Source organism: Siniperca chuatsi, linkage group LG14 (genome assembly GCF_020085105.1).
Source record: "Siniperca chuatsi isolate FFG_IHB_CAS linkage group LG14, ASM2008510v1, whole genome shotgun sequence".
In the NCBI taxonomy this organism is placed as follows: Eukaryota; Metazoa; Chordata; class Actinopteri; order Centrarchiformes; family Sinipercidae; genus Siniperca; species Siniperca chuatsi.
The window spans coordinates 7,333,128-7,359,149 of NC_058055.1; the positions used below are offsets into that span (position 1 = coordinate 7,333,128).

General features: G+C 40.1%; 1 protein-coding gene across 5 annotated transcripts in view; it reads right to left on the minus strand.

The window, feature by feature from the left end:
* Positions 1-26,022, minus strand: part of abr (ABR activator of RhoGEF and GTPase) — a 132,199-nt gene that overhangs the window by 61,395 nt on the left and 44,782 nt on the right. For 3 of the 5 annotated variants that reach the window (XM_044221972.1, XM_044221973.1, XM_044221974.1), the window contains exons 2-6: positions 21,367-21,548; positions 12,978-13,076; positions 10,700-10,885; positions 3,072-3,179; positions 1,609-1,669 (exon numbers count right to left, since the gene is read on the minus strand). In XM_044221972.1, the coding sequence (XP_044077907.1) occupies positions 1,609-1,669; positions 3,072-3,179; positions 10,700-10,885; positions 12,978-13,076; positions 21,367-21,548 (636 nt within the window). Of the gene's footprint in view, positions 1-1,172; positions 1,234-1,608; positions 1,670-3,071; positions 3,180-10,699; positions 10,886-12,977; positions 13,077-17,010; positions 17,255-21,366; positions 21,549-26,022 lie in introns of those variants that run through there. The other 2 variants (XM_044221975.1, XM_044221976.1) reach the window with 2 other exon arrangements.

Here is a 26,022-nt window from a genome sequence, read left to right on the forward strand (position 1 = left end):
CAAACAGGTAATTGCTGAACACTGATTGTTGAGGGAATATGAAACACAAACAGTAATCAGAAAAAGCAACTGTAGTTCTTCCCTGTGCACACAGGTGCTGACAAACACTGATTGTTGAGGGAATATGAAACTAGTTTCATGCTACTTTACCATACTGTAGTAACCTATGGTACAGCAAACACATCATATAGTAGTTTAGTATAATATAGTATAGTCTCAGCAGTAAAGATGAGAAATAAATGTGATTATAATAACCAGCATGTTTGGGTTCTTCCTCATTTATGATACATAAATTAAGAGACACTTCACAGGTACATGCTGATGAAAATTGACACACATATGAACACTCATCCACCCTCTCTCAGCCTGACAAAGTCACACCATTTGCTCATCATGTTTGTTTAACATTGCATAATTTGGACAGCCCACAACATTTCATTTTCTCCCCTGCAGCAAGAGGTCTGCCCCCTGGTTTAGTTGAGCCAAATCCCCCAAAACAGCTTAAATTTGCAAGACTCCAGCAGAGTAAAGGCATGTACCAGCTCCCTAATACACACACACACTCACTCACTCACACCACAGATCAGACTTGTTCCGATCCTCTAGCGATAAGTATTCTCTTATGAGGAGCAGTCTGGAGCCAGCAGTCCTTATACAGACTAAACGTGCCCTGCGTTTAAACAAACATACAACAAACAACCTGCTGTCCTCCTGTATATTCTGTATGTTAAAATACATGAACAGTTGCAGTCCGTCAGTCCTGTTGAGCTGCATATTCCAGAGGATCATCACACAGCAACCACACAAAAGCTCTGCAATGCTTCAAAAGAAACTCATTTTATCACCTTATTACATGGGCTACGGCACATAAATGTACAGAAAAAGGCAAATTCCATTTAAGGTCTGAAATCATCAGCAGACAGACACCATTTGTGCATCATGAGCATCAGTACATAAAGCTCCAAATACATGTCAGATTTGCTGGTATCCCAAATCAATCTGACAGCTTATTAATAACTGTCCCAACTTCACAGCAAACACAGTATACTACCAATCTAGTGTAGAATCAATGATGCTGGCATGCTGGCTCCAAAATATGACAGGAAAAAGGAAAAACAGCACTCCAAGTCGCTCAAATCGAACGGTGGCAGCTCATATCATGCAGTCTTTACCGTATGTGCAGTTACAACAAAGTCTGAGGACCAGAAGCACCTCCATATCCCTCATCTCCTCTCTTCACTCTGTTCTCCTGCTCACTGCCTCCTTTCTCAGGCAGAGACAGACAGAGAGAGGGAGAGAGAGAGAGGGGCAAAGAGAGAGAGCAGGAGTGTGTGTGTGTGTGTGTGTGTGTGTGTGTATGTGTGAGCGTGTGAGAGAGTGCTCACACATGTGCCAGTTTGCCTCCCAAAGACCGCCACTGCATACACATGCAGTAGAAGGGGCAGGACTGGAGTCTTAAAGCAGCAAGCCAGCATAGACAGGCGTACATGCACGCTCACAAATAGACGACAAGAAAGCGCACACACATACACACACATACACACACATACACACACATACACACACAAAAACACAAACTCGCACATGCACGCACACACAAACACTTACCCTCCATTGAGACAGTTGTGGTACAATCTTTAGAGTCTTTAGGACCTTTTACTTTGAGGTTCTGAAAGAAACAGAGGAGTGGAATGATCAATTTAATTAATTATACACACACACACACAACCACGCTCCCTCTCTCTCTCACACACGCACACGCACACACCTCTCTACGCGCTTGGCTGACACTGATAGAACTAATGAAGAAGTATAGGGTCACTGCAGCAGACTGAGATAGCTGAAGGAGGCTGGACCATGCAACCTTCACAAATTTACCTCACAGTAAATTATATTTACAACCACCAACACACCTCTACAGCACAATATAAATATTATTTATATAATATATAAATAATATTAATTAAGGTTTTGATTAAAACCTCTAAAACTCAACTTTCAGTACCTTCTGTACATTGTACTTGGATTAGTGTTAGGACAGGGTGTTGTTTTTGAAAATGAAAACAATGACAGAAAAGACGAGAGTATAATCTAATGATATATACAGATCGGGGGCAGATTAAAGGAAAAACCTTTAATCTGAGAGTGGAGAAACATCAAATGCAGATGCTTCCATACACCAGGGCTCACTGAATGGTTTGGTGACTATGCTCTAAATGTAGACAGAGGTTTTAAGGTGGTCAAGTATTCTGAGAGTGGGTTTGCCATTATCAAGGTTAGCAGGAGTCACTTCTGTCACAGATGTTTTCTTAATTAACATCTATAACACCTTCAATGCAAACAGGAGTTTCAGCACCTTAGAACGCCCCTCCTCCACATGAGCTCTCAATACTAAATATATCTACCTGCAACTATGTGTTGATGTACAGTAGACGTACAGCAGTCCAAACCTTCTGTTGTGAATTGCACTGCTCATCTGTCCAGACACTAATAAGCTTAAACGTGCTAGGTGTTTCAACATCTATATATCTGTTAATTGTGTTTTAAACTAGTGTTTAAATAAATAAGACCACATTTCCCATAAACACTGTTGCTTACTGTCGAAAAGAGGATGTTTCGACTCGCCTTGCTTCTCCTCTGTGCTGTCGTTGCATGGGCATTTGTTTTCTCCTTGAAGAGGATTAACGTGATGGTATAAGACGCTTGAGACGTGTTGAAATGTGTTCTGTACTGGAAAGCAGCGGGTATTGGCGTCATAGAGAAATTAAAATTCGCAATGAAATCTAACCCTGTGGTAGGCAATTTAAAATATAGCGTAGAAATGACATTCTGCCAAGCTTCTCAGCAATTGTTGCGTTTATGGTAACTATACTAGTGTCTAAAAATTAGGATTTAATGATGTTAAAAAGCAACATACAGCAATTTTGATTATGTAACAAAACGACACCAAAGCCTCATATTACAAAAAGAATATTACAAAAAGCCCAGAATCTGTTCAGACGTTCGATGTCTTCCTTGCATCCTTCTGACCGTTCCTTGAGTCTCTGATCATCTTTAGAGGATGAACTTACCTCAGATATCTTCTGGAACTGGCCGTTGGCCTGGCTGCATTTCTCCGCTGTCTCTAGCGCCACCTTGTAGTTGTCCACGAAGGCCTTGTACACTCCCAACTGGCTGGCCTGGGGCATGTGAAAAGAGAGAGAATAAGAGACATTAAGGTACAGGAGAAACAAGTCGTTGTGAGTGGCATGAACCTCTCGTCTATTTGATCTGAACTGTTTAAAGCACACTGGAGACCCAATGAGCAACTGGTTTGCAGCCTAATACATTTACTATTACAACACAAGTCTGTCATGGCAGTAAACCAAAATACAGTGGAGTGAGTACAACTTGCATTCAACTTCAAATATCACGTCCATACTTCTGCATGTCACATCATTATATTAAAATTAATTTCATTCATACAGCTCTGGCAGATAAATTAATTTCTATTCCCATCAGAATGTTGCCTGAAGTGGAGGGTTGAAAACAGCGCTGCAGTCCCTCTTTTGCTCTATCGGCATACATAAAATTATCTTACACACACACCCACACCGTTACACACATATAGTCAATGCACAGAGAATAATCATATTTCCATAATTCCACTCCACTGGTGGCTCTGTGCAGTCCTCCTGATTGAAACAGAGTCGCTTTCTCTTTCTCTTTCCTCGTCCCTTTCATTAACAGCCCCCCGCTGCACTGTATGTGCATTGTAACACAAGCTGCAGACCAGCAGTGCATGAATATGCATCCTGCTACAGCTATGCTTGAATGGCTAGGCTGAAGAGCTGACTGCACCCTATTAAAGCAATGAGATTGGATTCAGCTGAATAGAGTGAATGAGTAAGACTTGTTACTTTTGTCCTTAAACCCCCCTCCTCCTCCTATTTTCATTTCCTCTCCTTCCACTTCCCCTCAGAGTGTGAAGTGGAGAGTTGGGCTCAAGAAAGGAGACACGAGGGATTCATCCGGCCGCATATGACACTTATTATTATATAAGTAAGATTATATTGTAGATCGATACATTTTTCATAGGAGTCATCGTAGCACAATCCTGACACAAACATGTAGCCACATAAAGACTTTAACATTCAAGAAGTCAGCCAAACAAGTGTCATTGTCTGTATATCATCTCATCATAATTTGAGGCTTCATTATATCAAACCAAAACCTTGGATGGAAGGGAGAAACCACAATGTGTGATCACTGAATTTCCAATGATAGAGATTTTTGTCCTGGCAGCTTGGCTGGAAAGTACAACCAACCAAGCACAATGACGCAAGTTTATCATGTTGCTTGGACACACTGTGACCGGTATTAAACCTCTCCAGCTCCGTCCCTCACTGCGATGCAGGACTTTGGGCAACGCTCCGGACATAGTGCCTACACTTTAAACAACAAGATCACATGTCAAAGTGGCAGGTGGGAAAACAACAGCTTGTGTTTGAGAGTGGAGGTAGGAAGGAGAAGATGAAGAGGGAAAGAAAAAGATAAGAAACAGAAAGGGAGAGAGATATTTTTGACTAAAAATAACCACTTGTTTTTTTTTTTAAGATTATTTTTGGGGCTTTTTGCCTTTATTTGATAGGAACCGCTGAAGAGAGACAGGAAATGTGGGGAGAGAGAGAGAGAGAGAGAGAGAGAGAGAGAGAGAGAGAGAGAGAGAGGGAGGATGACATGCAGCAAAGGGTCGTGGGCTGGATTCAAACCCGGGCCGCTGCAGTAAGGACTCAGCCTTGTACATGGGGCGCAAGCTCTAGGTATGCTACCGGCGTGCCCCAAATAGCCACTTTCCAGCTGATAAAAGTGCTTGTAGATCATTTAAATCCTCACTGACAGCACAAAGCTTCTAACAATATCTTCTGCGTGATTCTACAGCTCTGAATGTGACACACAACACGCAGTCCAAGCTCTGCTTAGATTTTTGTTTCGTTTTTTGCAGGTGCCTCACTCTGTTTAAGCACTAATCATATGGTTATGATCAGTAAAAGAAAAACACAAGACACACAGCAATACAACCTTTAGACTCTAATGCTATGAAAACCTAATGGACCTGTATCATAGACTGGTTTTCCAAGCCAAAAGAAACTAATCACTCTTCTTTACACATTTAAGCCTTAAGACAGCCTGTTTACAAAATTACCAATATTAAATCAGGTAATACCGTCATATACAATACAATCATATCTGAATGGAAAAGTATGGCTCTATAGTGAAAGACTGAAAGCAGCCAATTACTCAACACAACATTACTCTCAAGTATTTTGGCATCAGTGTGAATATTTAGCAATTAGCAATATCTGTATTCTGCACATGCTTGACTACAGCTAACTGACTTGCAGAGTGAAATCCCAGTTTACAGTCAATTGCACAATCAAATACTGTACGTGCAGCACTTTGTTGTCTACGTTGGGCCATAGTTCCTTCTGGTTGCAGAAATACATTGTTCCCCCTGATCTTTAACACGTGTCATGTGACTGCAGAGTACAACCATGCCAGGGAGATTTCAAACACAATACTCACTCTCAAATGGTGCAACGACTAGCATCTCTGTGTGAACAAAGCATCATTTATAAATACTGTAAATCCAAATTCCAAAGTCAGATAACCCTGACCCCAAATGAGCTTAAGTAAATATCACGCAACATTCTGACATCCCCTATTTATAATTTTATCCTGAATAAAATACAATAATCCAGTAACAAGACTAAAAAGCAGAACTTTGGGTCCTGAGGACAAGAATAAACAAGACAGAGTCTACAACCACGCTTGCATCTCTGTGAGGCTGTACTTACGCACAGCAAAGCTTTGAGCTAAATGCTAACATCAGCATGCTAACATACTCACAATGACAATGCTAAATGCTCATGTAAAACAGACATAATGTTTACCATGTTCACCATCTTAGATTAATGTGTTAGCATGCTAACATTTCTTAATTAGCACTAAACACACAGTACAATTGAGGCTGATGGGAATGTCGTTAGTTTTGCCGGCATTACATCATAAATCAAAGTATTGGAAATATTTCATTCTGGACCAAAGTGGTGGACTGACAACCGACATTACCATCCACAGTACATCCACAGTCCACAGTAACCTTTTTAGCCATGCGACTAGTAATCCACTTACCACAATAACATAATACATGGATTACAGCTATAGTTAGTGTCAAAAGAAATGTGTTCAAATTTTGTTTTTATTAGCCCAAATGCTCTTCAGAGCCATGACTGTAGCAAGATTAAACCCTTCCCCCTTAATGCCTCTGGGGGCTTTGATAATTTGGTTGGTCAAATGCAATCCTGGCAGTCACAGGCTACAGCGGAGCCCTTTTCTTGTCTGAAAAAGGTGAGAAAAGTTGGAACTGTAGCTGGCTTATATTTCCTGCCTGCCTGTTTTCTGTAACTCCTCTGTGTTGCTGCACTGGCCTCCACGCTGCTGACAAGGAGCAGTGGGGAGTAGACCAGCTAATTACACTGCCATCTGTACTCTCACACTGCCACTCTGACTAAATGTTTAGCTGCCACATGACATGCTCACGTACGCACATATATGCAGCACAGATGGGAGCTGATGACTACACTAATAGGTGTCACATGGTGGTGCGACTCCTGGGGTCCACAGAGAGGAGGGGAGACAAGAGGAAGTACTTAAACTACTAAAAGAATTACATTTCTACACGACACATCTGTTCATTTTCTCTGCTTTTAAGCATAAGCTCATGTATAGTTTAATCAGTCTTCCTGAGTTGCTAACACATTTCCCCCTCTGAATGTTCAAGAGAATCAATTCAATTCTATTCAATTCAATTCAAATGGCTTTATTGGCATGGGAAACAGATGTTAACATTGCCAAAGCATGTGTAAAATAAAACATACATAAACAGAAAAAATGTCTTATTGGAATTTATACAGATAAGTAAGACAGGAAAATAATAATAAATTGTAAACTTGCAGTTAAAATACGTGTACAATACTGTACTTGGTTAGGATCTTTTCTGGGCTCAGCTCTTGAGTTTGGAGGATGTCTAGGGAGCAGGATTTAAGGTGATTAAAAAATTTTAGTGCTCTCTTTTGAATGTGAATCATCAGTGGGTATCTGCCTAATTCTGCTCTACATGCATCTGTTGGTGTTTTTCTGTGTTTGTGTAAAATGTATCTGCAGAATTCTACATGTAACGATTCTGTTGGATGTTTGTCCCAACGGGTACAGCTATGACTGCGTGGACCCCATAATGCACTACCATACAACACAATGGGCTGGATGACAGTATCAGATGTTTTTAGCCAAATTTTAATTGGAATTTGGAAATTATAAGATTTTCTCTTAATTGCATTTAGAGCTCTTCAAGCTTTTTCTTTTAGTGCATTCACTGCCATGTTGAAACTCCCTGATGCTGTTATGGTTACACCAAGGTAGGTATAACTCATACTGTGTTCAATGATATGATTATTAATGGTAAACTGGTATTTGTTCTCCTGATATCTGGGGCGTTTTTGAAAAATCATGACATGAGTTTTCTTCATATTTACTGCCAAGGCCCAGTTCTGACAGTACTTTTCTACTATGTCCAGCTGTTGCTGTAGTCCTTATTCAGTAGGACAGTAGAACAAGGTCATCAGTGTAAAACAGAGACTTCACCTCTCTATCTAGGAGGGCGAGGCCCGGAGCAGCACACTGATCCAACTGTACAGCAAGTTCATTTATATACACATTAAGTAAAGTCGGGCTTAAATTGCAGCCCTGACGAACACCTCTTCTCTGGGTGAAGAATTCAGTTTGTTTGTCTCCAATTTTAACAGCACATCTATTTTCCAAATACACTGATTTAACCACATCATACATTTTGCCCCCATACCACAATGTAGAAGTCTGTAAGAGCCCTTCATGCCAAATAGAGTCGAAAGCTTTCTTGAAGTCAATAAAACAAGTGAATATCTTACCATTTTTTGTTTGGTGTACATGTTTGTTAATTAAAGTGTGAAGGGTATATACATGGTCAGTGGTGGTGTTTTGGGAGAAAGCCAATTCGATTTTTACTCAAGATGGAGTGCTCTTCAAGGAAATCGAGTATTCTTTTATTTAGAATACAGAATAGTTTACCTAGACAACTGTTGACACAGAAGCCACAGTAGTTACTAGGGTCTGATTTGTCCCCACTCTTATGAATGGGGAAATGACCCCTTTGCACCAGATGTCGGGAAAACATCCTGACTGTAGTACGATAATGAGCAACTTCAAGAATGTTTTATTTAGTGTTTCCTTAAATCTTAGCTGTAGGGAGGGTATGATTTGAAATTGAAATTCGACACTTACGATAGCCCACTTTTTATATCAATACCAAAATGATATATCTTACAAAAGAGGCCAAACTTGTGAAATGCAATAGTTCATTTTTGAACACATAGCAAAATTGTGATTTAAAAAAGTAAATATCACCACAAAGAATAAGTAAAAAGATTAATAATCTGACCAGACATTGCATGCAAACATTCGGTACTTGACAGTTTTCAACACTTGTGCTAGTGACACATTTCAGTCGGTACCAAAAAAGTATTGAAGTTTGATAGACAGCGCTAGTTAGCAGTTTGTGCTTTTAAACATATACTGTACATTGCAACATAACTAGACATGGCCACTTTCTGTGGTGCACTGGTACATTGTTATTTCTCCATTACAGCTGGTCAGTTTTGTGTTGAGATGTTAGCTAGTTAGTTAGCTAGCAAACCATAGTCTCTTTGGTCATCTAACTGTCTTGTTTTAAATACATGAGTTCTGTACTGGAGAATCTGCAGTAGCCAGTAGTAACAGATTCAGTTGTTTTTGCTTACCAGCAGCTAGTTAGCACCATATGCAAAGTTGCAATCTTTGTGTCACAGTGGGTTACTGCTAATAATAACCCTGGCTGACATGATTTTTGAAGATGAACAACAGTGTGCTCATGTCTTGGCAAAATGTCACAGGATCTCTCATAATGGGACATCTGATTAACTCACAGCTCATTAGCAAGAATAAATTACGTCTCCTAAGATCCAAAAACATGGCACCAGCTGAATACGGGACATATTTAATCACTGATCCGACATCAGTTTATCACATTTATCTGGTTAATGTCATAAAATTTAAAAGGGAGATTTCGAAAACTGCATATAGAATTCTCATAAGCCTTTCAGTGTTCAAGGCAAGTTGCCTATTTCCAAGTTTCTGTCTTTTGACAATACTATTGTGTCACACTAAAGCTGTACTATGTCTTTTAAAGCTGAAAAAGCAGACTAAACTAAAGGAGTGTTCTGTGTAAATTCACAATAACGATGTATCGTTTTCGATCAGCTAATTAATTACAAATTTTTAATATCAAATTCACAACAACACTCTAGCTGCAGGATATGTATTGCTGTGGAATGATTCTAGAAAAAATAATAAAAGAACTTATTGTCCATTATCTTTTAAAAATTATATCACAAAGTGAGGCTGTAAAAGTCACAGTAATAACACTTAGAACAACAGAGTGGCAAAAAAGAGAATTTGAACATTATGAAATTGAATCTTGTTAAAAGCTTATATACTGTATATGAGCATAATAAAAAAATCATTATTTTGTTCTCTATCTTCTGTGGTATAATGAGGCTCCAACTTTAGAGTAAAACCCTGTTGTTACTGTCAGGTAGAAGAGGCTTACAGCAGTCACTTTTCTAAATAGAGAGTCTGAATAGTTTCCAGTCCAGGAAAATTATAAACCACAATATTCTGTTACCGCCTGCCCACAGTGGGATGTACTCAGGGTGAACTAATGGGACACAGTGTGCCAGGGTTGACTTACTTGAGTCATACCAGCTACACTACTGCTCTCAGTACCAAATGACATTCAAATTGGCCACTGAAGTTAACAAATTTCACTGATTACTTTACCTTACCTTATACCTTATAAATTAAATTTCTTTGTGGATTTATTTTTCCTTCCAGAAGTCCAGTTTCTTACATCTCAATTGAAATCTCTATTACAGCATGTTGCATCAGCCTATCTGCAGTATGCCAAACTATTGTAATGAGAATCTAAAATATGTTAACACACACACACACACACACTGTATATGCACATGCTCTTACAGTATGTTATGTGCTGTTCAAATGACATTATCCACTGCAAATCTGACAACGTAATGATCTAACACAGAAGGAGGACTAACTCACTTTGAGCTGAGGCCTGGAGTCTTGCTAATTCTGTACACAGACACAGACACAGACACATCCACATGCATAACAATGATGTTGTTACACTATGTACTGGAAGAGCCTGTTAAAGCAACATAATCTAGTGCAAGTATGATAGGGTGATAGACCGGAGGCTGCAACATTTCTGCTAATGCACTCAGACCAGACGCTGGGGTGAACACACACGCGCACACACACACACACACACACACACACACACACACACACACACACACACACACACACACACACACACACACACACACACACACACACACACACACACACACACACACACACACACACAGTCTAATTTAGACGAATGACTCACGAGTACAAATAGACAATCTCACAATTCTCCTTTTAACACTCATTTACATGTGCCCTGCAAATGATGGAGAGGGGAAAAAAAGACCCACACACTGTAATCAGACGTCAGACTCACCAGCTTCTGGAACAAATGTCCCACGGTGACCTTCTCGTCCCACTGCTGGATGTTGGGTAAGAGGGCGTCGTAGAACTCCTTGTGGATCTCAAAAATGTCCTGGATTTTGTAGAAGATGGTCTCTACCTGCTGGATGGTCAGGACGGGCTGCGAGGTTGTGGCTGTGGCTTTCAGAGGACGCATGGGCTGGATAATCAGAGACAGAGAGAACAGACAGACTCAGTGAACAACTCTCATCTAATGAGGAGGCCACCGAGGACCAGCCTTAAGTATCTTTTCCAAAGGTTTGGCTAAAGTAAATATATGAAGAACTGGAAAGCAAGGCATCACACCTAAACTCAGTTAATGTTTCGTCTTGTCAATTTCAAGTTTATAATTATATTGTATAATTGTTATCCTATGTGCATATATGTTTGTTTTGAAAGGTTATATAGAGCACTTTACTATGGCATAAAGTTTACACAAACATTCTGATAAAATAGGTTGAAGTCGTGTCTAATTTAAGAGCAGGCTTTGGTAGTGGGTACACTTTGGGGCAGTTCATTGGCCATTCACTGGCCTAATTGGGCCAGTGCCTTAAAAAAAAGGGAAAAGTTTCTGATCTTGCTATGTGTCACCCAGTGATAAGCATGGAATCTTAGCCTCTCTGCTGTGCAATTGGGTCTCTGCTGTGCAGTTTCTGACCACTCAGTTAATCATCGATATGTGTGGTGGTGGTGGGGAACTTTCATGTTTTCGTGCTTTCATGTCATGGAAACAAAGTTCTCTTAGGCTGGTGATGAGTTAGTCTCCCACTCATTTGCAGGGGTTGTACGAAGGCTAATCAGAAAGGCTGGCTCATTTTTAAAAGTACTCTCAGTTGCTGCAGACACACACTCGTTGCCCCCAGAGTGGTCTTCATATGATAGCAAAGCACGAAGCCCTCATCAGGTTTGACAAAAGTGTTTGCAGACAATTTGCAGACTGGTCACCTTTATGAATTTCGATCTCCATTTTTCTTTCCAAGTTACATTACAGGATAACGTCATGTGATTATGGAAGCTGAACAAATACACAAGTGACACATGGGCCAATTTATCGAGTTGTTAGAAATTATACTTTTTATATTTATTTACAAACAGCTAATTTACTAATGTAGATTAAACTATGGGAAGTCAATATCTAAATAGTTTCTAATAATAAGCTACCTGTATAAGCAAGTGTACCCTGTATGGTCCCAGGCCATGCTGTGGAAGTGTGTGTCTTCATGTTCTAGAAATGACTCATTCTCAACTCAATACAGCAAATTTTGTGCATGGTATCACAGATATTGATATTGGAGAGGAGAGGAAGAGAAAGTGAATTAACACTTAAGATCTTAATACCAGACTGCAGTTTGCCATTATACTAAAACATCCAAGTATTATCAACTGCTGGCTATCAGAAATCAACATCAGTCTCCCTCGATTTGAATCTTTAACACTGCGAGATGACGCAGGGGGTTACCAAACCCCATCCAACACATAAGCTGCTTGTGACATTTGTTTACAAGTCCTGGCTTGCTTTTAATTTGGTAGTGTAAACTAAACCCTGCCAAATATAAAAAAATTAACAAAGCAAAAACAAAAGTATGATCAGACAGTGCGTTTTAGACATTCTCTCAATAACTGAGGAAGTGGAGGCGGATAGGAACAAACTCTTTATTGGTCGTACAGTATAATGACTTGTTGTGTTGTCACTGAGGGTTGAAAGAAAAGGAACTGAGAAACAGACCAGATTTCTGCCAGTATTACTGCAATCTTTTGTTTACCTCATTGACTGACAACCAACTACAGCTTTTTGGAGGCTTTGTACTATAACTGTTGTGTGACCAACAAACTTCACAGTGTAGCTTATGGTTGCACTTGATGTCAAACTGACTATATGTCGGTCAAAGTGCAGCATGTGGCTAAGTGCGGTAGGATATGACATAGTGGCTTAGCAAAGCATGTTCAGTTAATGTTTCAGGAAACTGGCTGAACGGTCCTGCTTTCAGTATGACCATTTACCACTAATAGTGCTCTGACAGTCCACACAGGCCTGCACCAACACACACAGCAGCAGCACTGCAACATGCATGCTGCTACATGAGCCTTAACATGCTGTTTCTACAAATAAAAAACAAGTGAATACGTCCATCAGTGTCAGAGTTTTTAAAAGAAAGTGAAATTATCTTCACTCCAACTATATTATTGTATTGTGTATTACACACACTGTCTAGCGCAAAACAATGTTTTTTTGCAGTGTGTGTGTGTCTCACCAGTAGCAGGGCCTCCAGCTGGTTAATGTAGATCTCCTCGCTGGCCAAGAAACCAGACAGCACCAGTTTCTTCATCTCCAGTCCTTTCTCTATGTCTCCCTGCAGGATAAAACAGACCTGACTGTAATAATGTATTATACATGTAGTTATACATTTCCCACACTCTCACACACACACACACACACACACACACACACACACACACACACACACACACACACACACACACACCAAGGATCCTTTGGTAAAGTATTTGTATCTAGGGTTTATTTCTAACCAATGCCACATCACAGTACTGACTCCAGTTCATTTCCTGCATCATGCCACTGCAGTTTCAACATTTGGTAAATATGAGATTAATACACACACATCCAAAGTCCGCAGGAATGAGCAGCAGCTGTTTATTGGGAATCTAAAAACATCTAAATGGTTTACTTCCTCTGTGGAAAGTCTTTTGCCACCACCCCAATCAAGTACGAGAAACAGAGCGAAAGCAAAAGAAGAGGCACTAGTATTTTTATCCCTATACTGAGGAAAACAGTAGTTTGAGTAAAAACTCTCAATACTTAAAGGAGAAAAGGTGAGAAAAATAGCTGCAAGCAGTCAGCTAGGCAGGTCAAACTGAGGTGAACGTTTGACGGTCTTGCTGTTGATATCCTTCTTATTAATATTAACACATCAGTTAAATTCATTTATTCATCGTCTTGCTTATCCCCACTGAAGCAGGGTGAACACTATCCCAGCATGCATTGGGCAGAAAGCACCTAAACATACTAGATGCAATGAGACTTCAATTCACACCTATGGGCATTTTATCCCCATCCAATCCACCTGATTTACATGTCTGTAATTTATCTATTTTGGGTGTAATTATAGACCATAAACCTCACATAGCTTAAATAAAAAAAAAAGTGTAACCACATTTTAATTACTGTGTGGCAAGATATACACAACTAATATAAATCCATTATATATACTACAGAAAAGAGCAACACAAATCATAAATAAGGTGGATTCAAGGGACCATACCAACAGACTAGGCTAATAAAACCTGAAGCATTTAGTTGAATTCAAACCTTTGTTAGTAATTTGTGTTAAGATCAGAAGGAAAGATCACAGAAGGAAATTTCAGTTTAAAACTCATTTTGCATGTACTACATTAAAGCAGAAGTGTATTTCAGTATGTGGAGTCAAACTGTGGAATAATTTCAAATGTTGTTCAACTATTATTCAATTTGAGAAAATGTAAAGAGGCCAAATAATTGGAAGATACTTTATAAACTTAATGAGTGATGCATATGTTTAATATTCATGTGCACAAGTGCCTTAAAGGGTGGTTGAAAGTACTGGCAGCCCATCTATGGCAGGCGTGTTACATATTTTGAGAAGGAGGCAGGTAAAATAGGATTTTGTCTTCTCCCTCCTCTTATTAAATCATGGAATAAGTATGATGTTGTTACAGATTGTAGCTCATATCTTGTGTTGGAAGTGTACACTGAGGTGATAAATTATGAAATTAAATTAAATTAAATCTATCTTCATTTAATGTAAGCACCTCTGTTGATACATCCTCTATATGAACTGTGTGCTATGCAGATCAGCATGCAGACTTATTGTATATACAGGTTTTGGTATACAGAATTATTCCAGCTGTTTGGTTTCATCACTTGTGCCATCTCATCTAGTCAACAAGCCATTGAAAAAATATATTACACACTTGAGTGATGGTATTAAGATGATAATGATTGTTATATATATTATAACAGGGACATCTTAACACCTGCCACATTATTTACACTATACTGTAAATGGCAAAACCCTACAGCGGTGTCAGTATATTCTAGTCAGGTCACTTTTCTATAAACATATTAAAACATGCGCTGACCAAAACAATTAAAATGGGTGAAAGCTACTTAAGTAATCCTCATTTAAATATTCCTCTTTAATAAACCTGCATATAGCTTAACAGTAAATCAAAAACTTTTCAAAGAAAACCCATGTACACCTGTTCAGTCATTCACTCTTTGCCCCCAGCTTAAGAGACACACATCCATGCACACAGACAAAAGGAAGTAAACTGGAGATTTATAGTCATAGTGATGTTGAATTGTCAAATATGTACTTTAAGGGAGGCCAAAGGACAGCCTTGAGAGCAGAAAGAAAGATTAATTATTAACACTATCACATCCTTACAATGATATCAGCATACCAGCTCTGCCTGATAAGACAAGGAAGGAGCCATGACCTCATCGTTTTAACCCAATCACGACTAACATCCTCCTTCTGACACTGATGTTATCCCTCAAGACTGGAGCTATACTGTATGACCAGGTACAATACACTATGTGCACTATATATATATATATATATATATATATATATATATATATATATATATATATATATATATATATATATATATATATATATATATATATATATATATATATATATATATATACACACATATACACACACATACATACACACACACACACACACACACTTTAAATTTCTTCATTACAGGATTATTAAGAATTAGTTTGCTGGAGAATAGTAGAGATTTAGCAGAAACTATTATTTCATCCCACTTTAAGATATTTACCTGTAAAATACACAACATACAGTACATGTATCAAACCTTTAGAGAAATGAGAAATATTTGTGTCAACTCACATTTTGAAGAATGCAAAGAGCCTATGTCAAGTCACATATAAAAAAATTTGATGACTCTAAAATGTTAGATGTGCATCTGTTTGTCAACATACATGCATCTCCACACTTGTGATGACAGTGTTGATGCTTAATCTCCTTGTGATTGGTGGCGACAGTTCTCTCAAGTGACAATCTAAAGTGAATCAGAAGAAGAGCCAGGATTGATTTCTATATATCGTGTCTCTTTTAACTAAATTGTGGAAAGTTCAGATTCACATCAGTAAGTTAAAGGATTTCAACAGCACTTGTATTCAGCATGGTTTGAGCCTGAGACGTAGCCTCTTAGTCTGTTTTAATGCTGGTAATCCTTGAAATAAACTGAAAGATCATTTTCCTTATGACTAAAACTCTTGGCAAAAGCAGCACTAGAAATGAGTCATACTCTTGAAACTCTTAGATATGTCTTTGATATGCAAGTGCTGCTGCAGCTCACCATTTATTTTAAGATCCACAAACCATATTTGTGTCCACATCTCCAGACATTTTTTTTTATGTCATGAAATTACATCCCAGAGCTACTTCAAACAAGATTTCTTAGCTTTTTAAGGTCTGAGATATGATGCCAGATCCGTGTAGTTGCCCTGACCCTTGACTAAACAATGCAGAGAAATGCATTTTATTGTCAAAGTAAACATGTATGTGTTGGTGACGTGTAAAGCTTACTCCTTCAGTGACAGAAAAACTATTTCTTCCAAAAGTGGGAATATTTAAATATTTCCCTCTGCTGTACAAAGAGCTACTGTGTGGCGAGAGGGCAAGATGAGCAATACATGAGCGGTGAAAGGATTTTTCCATGGCAACCTGCTCCTGTGCGTGCATATCTTAGTTGCGCATTTCATACAGAAAAACGCTGCCTGCTTTTCTATTGTGCCCTCTGGTCTCACTCTGTGTGATAAAGGAGCTGATATCAAGAGTGGCCGGGAACAGCCCAAGCAGCCCTGCTTTTTGTCAGTTCATCTACTACTACTGCACACACACACACACAGAGACAGAAGTTACCATTAGAAACAGAAACAAGCCGTCTTTAAAAAACACCAGAGTGAGGAGACATGTGCTCCAGAGTAGCTGCCTCATCAGGCCATGCTGAGAGACCAATGGCTGTCACACACTCTTGCACACACACTCTTGCAACACAGATGGCTCATAGGCACACGTAGCAGCACACAGTGACGCCACATCATGCCAAGACACCAATAAGACTTTCCACTTTGCTATATATAGCCAAGCTTTTAAGCCTTTCGAGTCGCATGAATGTATGCAAATGTGTTTGTTTGAGTGTGTATAGTCCCTGCATCCAGCTGTCCAGCCGCTGTCTCACCTTGAACTGTCTATGTATTGGAGTGATGGGATCCAGCTCTCCATCTCCATATTCAAACACCTCTTCCTCCTCCAGCACCCTGTCCAAGTAGCACAGCACCTCCTCCTCTTCCTCCTCCATGATTCTCTTTCTTTTTCTTCCTTTCTTTCACCTCCTCCTCTTCCTGCCCGAGATTCCCTTCTTCAGGGCCTGCCTGGACACATCAGTGTTTTCCCTTTAGAGCAAGTCGTCTGGACACCGAGAAAGAAAGAGAGAGGACCCCGCCTACACAACCCCACCCCCTTCCTCTGCTGGGCTTCCTGGTGTGAGTGTGTATGTGTGTACTCTGTGTGTGTGTGAGTGTGAGCGTGCGCGCACGTGCGCGTCACTGTTCCACCTCGGCCGATGAGGTCTGCCCTCCCTCTACATCCGCCCCTCCCCTCACAACAAACGCTATCCAGCCACTTCCTCGATGGCTACAGAGGCTGTTTCTGTCTGTGCTTCACTGGGAGAGTCGGTCTGCTTAATTTTCTTGATTTCTTTCTTCCGTATCTTCAGGCAAAAGCCACTTCCTCAAACACACAGTTTCTCTCTTTCTCACATTACTGAGTGTCTCCTTCTCTCTTCAGCCATTGTCTCTTTATTGATCTGCTGAGAGCCTTGGATGTGGAGCTGAAACCGGCTAATGTGCTGCTAGTGTGGCTGATTCTAATTACGGGTCACATAGTTCACTGGGTAACAGCAGTTTAGCACAGGCAGAACATGGGGTTGAAATATAAAATAGTGTTAAAAAAAAAAAGAAGATACGTGTGCTCCAAGACAAGCTGTTAGGAAAATCAATAACTGTGGATACTATAAAAGGAAGTGAAACCGAACATTCAAATTACTTCTCACAATCAATATGTGATGATCCAACTCTAAGTTTGTATTTGTGAACGAAAACTGACCCTTAGATGAAAAGGCAGTGACACCCAGTACTGCACTGTCAACCACCATCTAGATCTCCCCAGCTCAACTTCGTGGGCCAGACCTGCAAGCTAATCTTGCAAAATCTAGGCTAGTTCCTCAGGTTGCTAACCTCCTAGCCTATATTATATAGGTCAGACTTATTTTACAAGCCAAGGACTTGAAAGAGTGTTGGAAAAATAAATGAGAGACAAGTTTATGCTTGTGGCTTGTATTTCTAGGTCACCATCATTACAAGCCATTAATATAGGCACAGAAAGGATCACATAACAAAGAGGACAAAGGAAAGAAAATAACGTCAGACCTAAAGAAAGACAGAGTGGAAAAGAATAAATATAACAAGGAGGATAAAAAGAAGAGGAAGAAAACAAAAGCATAAAACTAGTCGAGTAAATTTTATTTATATAGCCCAAAATCCCAAATTTGCCTCATACAACACCCTCTATCCTCAGACCCTTCATTCGAATAAGGAAAAACCTTTTAAAAGGAGGGAAGAAAAGGAAACGGATAGACAGAAACTATGGTTTTAAAGCGTCCCACAACACAAACAAAAACATCTCTAAGTTCAAACTGAACTCTTGTGCGTGCACATAACCACAAATATGCTCCTCATGCCGAGTGTATATATTTTGGCATGGAGGTGTCAGCGTTGGCTCTCTCATGACAGCAGATGAAAGGCCTGTGCAAACTCAGTGAGAAGAAAGGCCGACTTAACAAGGCGGTGAGGAGAGGACAACTTCAGTGGAAAGACCTTTAGAGTCCACGCGGCAGCAGCGTCTGACATGAATTCTCCACAAACAACTCTGACTCAATTTGCTACTAAAGTGTAGGGGTCCGGAGACAGTAGGAGTATAAAGAGACAGAATGGGTGAATATATACAGTATACACCATCAGAACTAAAAACCTAGATTATCTAAGAGTACATTTTGCCTACCATTATGCATGCAATGATGGCTTCTTGAAGGTGGAAGTATTAAAATGTTTTAGGCATCTCTGCCTTGATGAAAACCCTGTGAAGTCAAAACCAGTTGGCATTCTGAACCACTTACATACCCAGCTGAGTAAAAATAGTCAATATACAGTGTTTACAGTGTTTTTTCTTTTTGCCACCAATTTATTTCATCTTTGATAGCAACCTAAGGTTCCCCGGATTGACTGCATTTGAAACTGATTGAGCATTTATAATGGTTTGTATTAATGAAATATCAAATATCATTATTTCTCATTAAGGTTACTCAGTTCCTGAGATCTAGCCTCTGCATTTCAAATGTTGCTACATTTTAAATGGTTTTCAACATGCTCAAAATGTCCTGTCTCGTCTGTTGTTACCCCAACTTGCCACTAGATGGAGACATATTTTCATTTTCATGAGCTGACATTTTCATGAGCTTAAAAATGTATAAATCTGCTGCTTTCAGAAGGTCAATGATCAAGGCCACAGTGTATTTACAACATTATGATAATGCAGGGACACTAGAGCTGCTTGGAAAAAAGATTTTTTTTAAAAGAGCCAATGGGAGAGAGCATGCAGATTTAAAGAGCAAATAGAACAAGTGGGGGGGCTGTGAGATTCAGGATGGAAAACGTGAGGCATTTCCACAAAAGGTGTCCAAAGTGAGAAGGCTATTTCCAAGAACATTATCTGGTTCTGTTCAATGTATAATGGAAAAACCAAGGTAGATTCCTCTAAAGCTGAGCCAACCACTCATGATATAGTTTTCATTCAGGCTTTTTCATGCTGCATGTCAAAGCTGCTGTGATGTGTGAAGTGAAAGCCTGCCAGCCTCTTTTTCTCTCTGAGTGTGTGTGTGGGAGGGCCGGATCAGGTCAGGGTCAACGTGACTCCCGCTGAGCCTCCCCGGAGTGCTGAAGCACCCACTCACAAAGTCAGACACACAAGACCCATTCATACAAACACACACACATGCTGCAAGGCATGAAAAGAGCACTGCTAACCCCTGACCTACTGATATGAAAGAGGGAGTGAGTAAATATGCAGATAAAAACATTTAGAAAACATTCTGCATTTTCATATGAGCAGTGTATTGCTATCAGATATTAATATAATGACAACGACCCATGTATTTCCATTTCATGAAAGCTTTTGCATCAGCTGTTCTAAATGCCTGGTGACTGGTGGGACTTCACTGGAAAATCTACAGTAAGTGTTTTCCTGCAGCAGCAGAGCTATTGCTTTGCCTAGTGAGAGCCACTGTGACCGGATAAACAAAGAAAAGAGTGCCACCTATAGTATCTAAATTCTAAATTATGCACTGTAGGTATACAGTAATACACTGAAAAGCCAAAAGAAAAAACACTGATTGACTGACAAATGATTACTGCAATGACTGCGTTAAAAAGTGTCAAAGTTTGATACAACTACAAATTTGTGGATAAACACATTCCTGGAATTTATTCCGCATTCACACAAACTGGCAGGTTAGTGCTGGTGGCGTCAACCCCAACCCCATCTGGGTCAGTGGTCATTTCCTGCTGCTGTGAATGCGCCACCTGCAGTGTGCTGCAGGCAGATGAGCTATCATGGCTAATCGCTAACAATTACACTGGGTCAAGATCTGGCGGCTAACTTCAGGGAAAAAAAACAAACAGCAGCCCAGAAAAGACTAAAAGGGTCATACTATTGAACATTTAGTCGCATTTAGGTTTTTATCAAAGTTACATGATCGTCATATGGTAACATTTTTTTGTGGGAGTGCTCTGAAAAGTCCTCTGGACAATACATTGAAGGACAGGCTGACATTTTTTTAAATATCAAAACAATACTTATCTACATGCCCATTGAAGGACTTATTGGTCCCTGTTCTTCCTGTCCATACTCAGAGTCTTTTTTTGCATAAAATTCCCTCTTTGTGTTACTATCCCTACACTGCAGCTCAACAAGAAAAAACTCTGTCCAGGGAAACAAAGAGAAAATATCCAGGAAGCTTCTAGGGGGAAAAAAGAAGCTTCATCATCTGATATTTGACAGATGACTGTTGAGAATTTTCATTTTGAAAGGATACGCAAAGATAACGTGACTTTGGATAAAAATGTTTTTGCATAAAAACAGGAAACTCATGTGTTGAATGACTGGACTTTCAAGCAACACTTGAAAACCACCAACAAATAATAACAAAACTGTTTATTCTATATATTAGCTCTAAACACAAACTATATGTACATTACTCTGCACTTCTGGTTAAAGGCTAAACTGCATTTTGTTCTCTCAGGACTTGTACTCTGTGCAATGATAATAAAGTTGAATCTAATCTAATTAAAGTATGCTTTGAGAAAAGTTACTGTTAATAATATATTAGTTACAGTTGATCGCCTAAAACCTAACCCTAGTTCAAGCGTGGAGGACTGCTACTGGATTGTACCTGCCTCTATATGTGTGTGTGTGCTCTTACCCCTGGCAGCAGGCCCTCTGGTGGTGTGGGGGAGACCGTCTCTCCGTCGGGCCCTTGGGGCACGCACAGCTGGGGTGACATAGTGGGCGATTCATCTATATAGGGCAGCGTCTCCGAGCCATCCTGAGACTTGCCGTCCTCCGCTCCGTCCCCCTCATAGCCATCTGTGTTGTAGTTAAAGTCTTGCGGACAGAGCGACAGAGACACAGGGAGAGAGAGATGAAGAGAAAAAGAGAGAGACAGATGCTGGTTAGCATTTCACCACAGAGAACAAGGCCATCGCTGGGCTCCAGTGACTCAACCAGAACAATCCAGTATTTCCTCAATGCTATTTTCAAGCATTGAATTCTCCTGTTACCCACCACTTATTCTGTTAGCTGTGCAGGGATTAAATGTGGAATACTTTAAACCAAGATGGAAAAAAGCATGTTGTACGGGCTTCATTTTAAAGATTCTGATGATTTAAGGCGCTACACATGTGACAACAACACAAAGAGAATGGGTGAAACGAAAGCAGACATTTCTGGAGACAATTTATCCTGTACCTCCAGAGGGCATGTAGATTTTTAATAGTTAAAAGAAGAACAAATATGGGATTGCAAAGAATAACAGACTGACAGTTAACTGTGGACTGTTGAAGTTGGTGTAAAGCTCAACGGCATCAACAAGCTGAAAACATGCCATCAACAGCATGAAACAGCGTAGTATGGCTGAATTTGTTTGTTTTATATAATTATTTATGACAGGCATCTAATCAAGCCCTGTGCTGAGGATGGTACAAAGCAGAAAATTACACATGTACCTGTCTTCATTTAAGTTTAATTTAGTTTCTGTGGCATCACAGTTTTATATATTAGGTTTAGTGTCAGTATTGAGGTCGAAATTCATGTCCAGTTACAGCACCGGCGTTCAGGCCTGAGTAACAGTGACAGCTCTAGTGAAAGGGAACAACACGGACTCCGAAATGACTCCTGCCCTGCCTTCAAAAGAACACAGTGAAGAAAACAGTGGAATAACAAGAAGGTATGGGGAGAAATAAAAAGCCTGTGTCAGACATAAAAAATGTTGGGTTGACACCTTTTATATGTGATGTCTTATTAGAGAGGAGAGGTGTATTTTTGATTGACAGTCAGGGATGGTGATAACCAGGCTCAAGCTACAACATGCACTATGAAAAGGAGAGGGTTTTTTTAAACTAAGTAAGTAAAAAGTGCAAACTTAGAAAACAAAGATGTTTGCTTATGCTTACACGATAATTATAGATTTTCCAGGATGTTTGTTTTTTACCCTAATTGGAAACAAATCTGGGGTGCACAGTGGCAGAGCGGCTAAAGCTCCTGCCTCCCAATAAGGAGATCGTGGGTTCGTGGGATCGATTCCCGGACCAGACCAACATCACACAATCTCTCTGGGTGGAGTCTGCATGTCCTCCCCGTGTTACCGTGGGTTCTCTCCGGGTTCTCCGGCTTCCTCCCACCGTCCAAAGACATGCATGTGTAGGTTAATTGATAACTCTAAATTGCCCGTATTGAATGAATGTGAGAGTGAATGGTTGTCTGTCCTTGTCTGTGTCTGTGTTAGCCCTGCGACGAGTTGGCCACTGTCCAGTGTGTACCCTGCCTAAGGCCCAAAGTCACTGGGATAGGCTCCAGTCACCCGCGACCCCTAACGGGACCAAGCGGTAGAAAATGGATGGATGGAAACAAATCTGTTTATCTATGTGATGCAGTGCAGTACTGTATATTACAGTAACTTGGAATAGGAGAAGTGAATGCACCAGAGCCTGTGTAACTATTACAAAAAGTCATATAGCAGGGAGCTGGTGTAAAAGCAGAACCCAATGTTTGAAAAGCAAATTATGCGTAGGTTAGCCTATCTGACTGTATATTACCTACGCTGAGCTCAACCACCATTATAAAGTACAAATGTGTGTCAATTCAGCACCATTGCACAGGCATACGTGTGCTCAAGAGGGTGTGTGTGCATGTGTGTGTAAGAATGGCAGACAACTCTAACAAGCCACAAATGAGAACTAATTGGAAAATAAAAGCAGGAATCAATCCCCACTGGGACGACACGCACCATCAAGCTAATGTTGATGGGTGCCTAGAGTGGCCGACACACCGTCTGTCACCTTCTGACACGCACCATAACCCGCAGTCACTGGACCACCCACCTGCCAATCAAAACATTCCCTCCATCTGTTAGTTATATGCGAGTATGTATGTGGACTGTGGAGAGTCACAGCTACCATATGGTTTATTTGTAGCTGTTGGGCAAATAGCTGACAAATGGTATTTGGGTCTCAGCGACGTGAAGCATGTACAAAAAACAGTGACACTGTGCTGAAGCGCTGCAAGATGAAAATAGTAGAACATGAGACATAAAAGGCGAGGATGGGGTTACAATACTGAGGTACGGTCATTTGTCCAACTCCAAATGTGCTGTGATCATACCATAGAAAAGATCTGCTCTTCCGATATGCAAGTGTGTGGTTGTGTGTATTTGTTTTTTTTCTCTCTTCCATCTGTTCCCTCCCTCACTCTGCTGTACATCTTCTGGCCTCCTGTTAGGCTAATTTGTCCCATTCCTAGTTGCGTGAGTGTATGTGTGTGAACATGAGAGAAAAACTGTTCTCGTTAAAGATATTTACCTGATGTTATAAATCAAATCCTTAAATTTCCTCTCAGCTCACGGTTGATGTTTTGAAACTCAGCTGTGAGCTGGAAGGATGGATGGATAGCACAGAAAGCCTTACATGGTGCACCCAACAAAGAACTCATGTCTAGACAAGTACCAAGGTCTGTTCCCTCTTTTACAAAGATGTAGGCCATTAATTTCTATTTGCAAAAACATCAATAGGCAGCAGAAATCATTCAGAAATACAGTCCCTACTGTGCTGAGCAGAGAGCCAGTCCATCATGGAGAACAGAGTTGGAGCAGTGAAGACAAAGCAGAGCATATGGGATGAAATTTGTACACTCTGCTCTCTGGCTCATGCACGGCCTACAGTGTGCACACACATGCACAAGCTGTGTGCTTCTAGCTTACTTACAGTTGCCTGAGCTCTCATGCATTTGCCCGTCATCTTTGTATGCATTGTGTGTTAAACTGTTAATGTGAGTTATTAGAGTTATTTTGTGTTCAAATGAATCTCCCTGCGTGCAATATGGTGTGTGAGTGGTCATTATTTCTACTCATTATGTCTGATTAGCCATATTAATGCAAGACAGACAGAAATACAAAGAGAGAGAAGCAGAGACAAAAGAAAAGGGACATTGTGAAAATGTCTCTTTCGCTTGGCTGGCTGCTGTTGCTGCTGTTGCTGCTGCTGCTTGGCCACTCAGTGACAAGATCAGACCAAGACCCAAAACATTCACAGAACAGAGGAGATCAAGGACATAGAAATAAAGGTTTTGTATTCAGTAACACTCTCAGATTACAGCCACTGTGGTGTAACACAGTTAGCAGAAAACGCCACATACACAGTGGTGGAACTAAAATGCTCAAACTGCTAGTGTGTAGAAGCTTAGTACCTACAGACTATGAAGGACAGAGTTTGCGATACAGGTAATCCATGGTGGCATCTATTTTATTAAGTGCACAGACGCAGGCTCAGAACCTCCATTGGTTCATCTGTTCATTAATGTGTAACTTTACAATATGCACTTCTGTGAGGAATTACTGTAAACACTGTAAAGGGCACCGCAGAGCCTCGCATGACAGATATACAGCACACTCTTACCACATAAATTATCAGACCAGGAAGTGGGTTTCTACCTCTTGTTTCAACAACACTGCATCATTTTGGTATTCACAGGTGAAATTCTAGTCACAAATGTTTACAGTATGGAGGCAAACAGCAGTATAGTACTGTAGATTGGTTTGGGCTACACTATATAAGCCATCAGATAATACAGAGGAGAGAGGTATATAGAGAAGGAAGGCATTAAATAATGCAGGCACCCAGAGAATGAATGAATGAATTTGAAAAGGTAGTGGATAACCATAAGAATCCATTTTATGTTGATACAAAAAGATGTGGCTCATTTAAAAATGTAACATGTTCATTTTAAAAGGAACAAAAGTTACTTTTAAAATGTTCACAACACCACCCTAACATGCTCACAAAAAAAGATGTCAAAAGTTCAATGTTGCCTGGAGTGCCATAATATAATGTAACTGAGGGGACTTTTTTTATTTTCTAATGTGTTCCCCATGTTTCTTTCCCTACCTACACTTGTGTCACGGTTTTGGGTCTTGGGTTTTGTTGTTTCCGGTTGTATTTTGTAGTGTGCTGCCTCATGTGTCTTGTGTAGTTTTACTCCCTGTCTTTGTTTGCTTTTCCCTCAAGCTTTGAGTGTTGGCTCCACCTCAATTAGTGTCACCTGTGTCTGATTATCCTGCCCTCACCTGTGTGTATATAGTGTGTGTGCTTCAGTTATTTTGTGTCAGTTTGTCTTGGTTTCTGTGCCTTGTGTACCAGCCCTTTCTTGTGTTTGAACTTCCTACCTTGGTGTCTTGGACTATCTACCTGATTTATGGAATTTCTGCACCCTTACGAATTTGTTTGCCTCATTGACTCCCTGGTTTTGGATCCCTGCCTGTCTGAACATCCGTGTAAGCCTTGATTTACCATTAAATCTTTAAATGTCA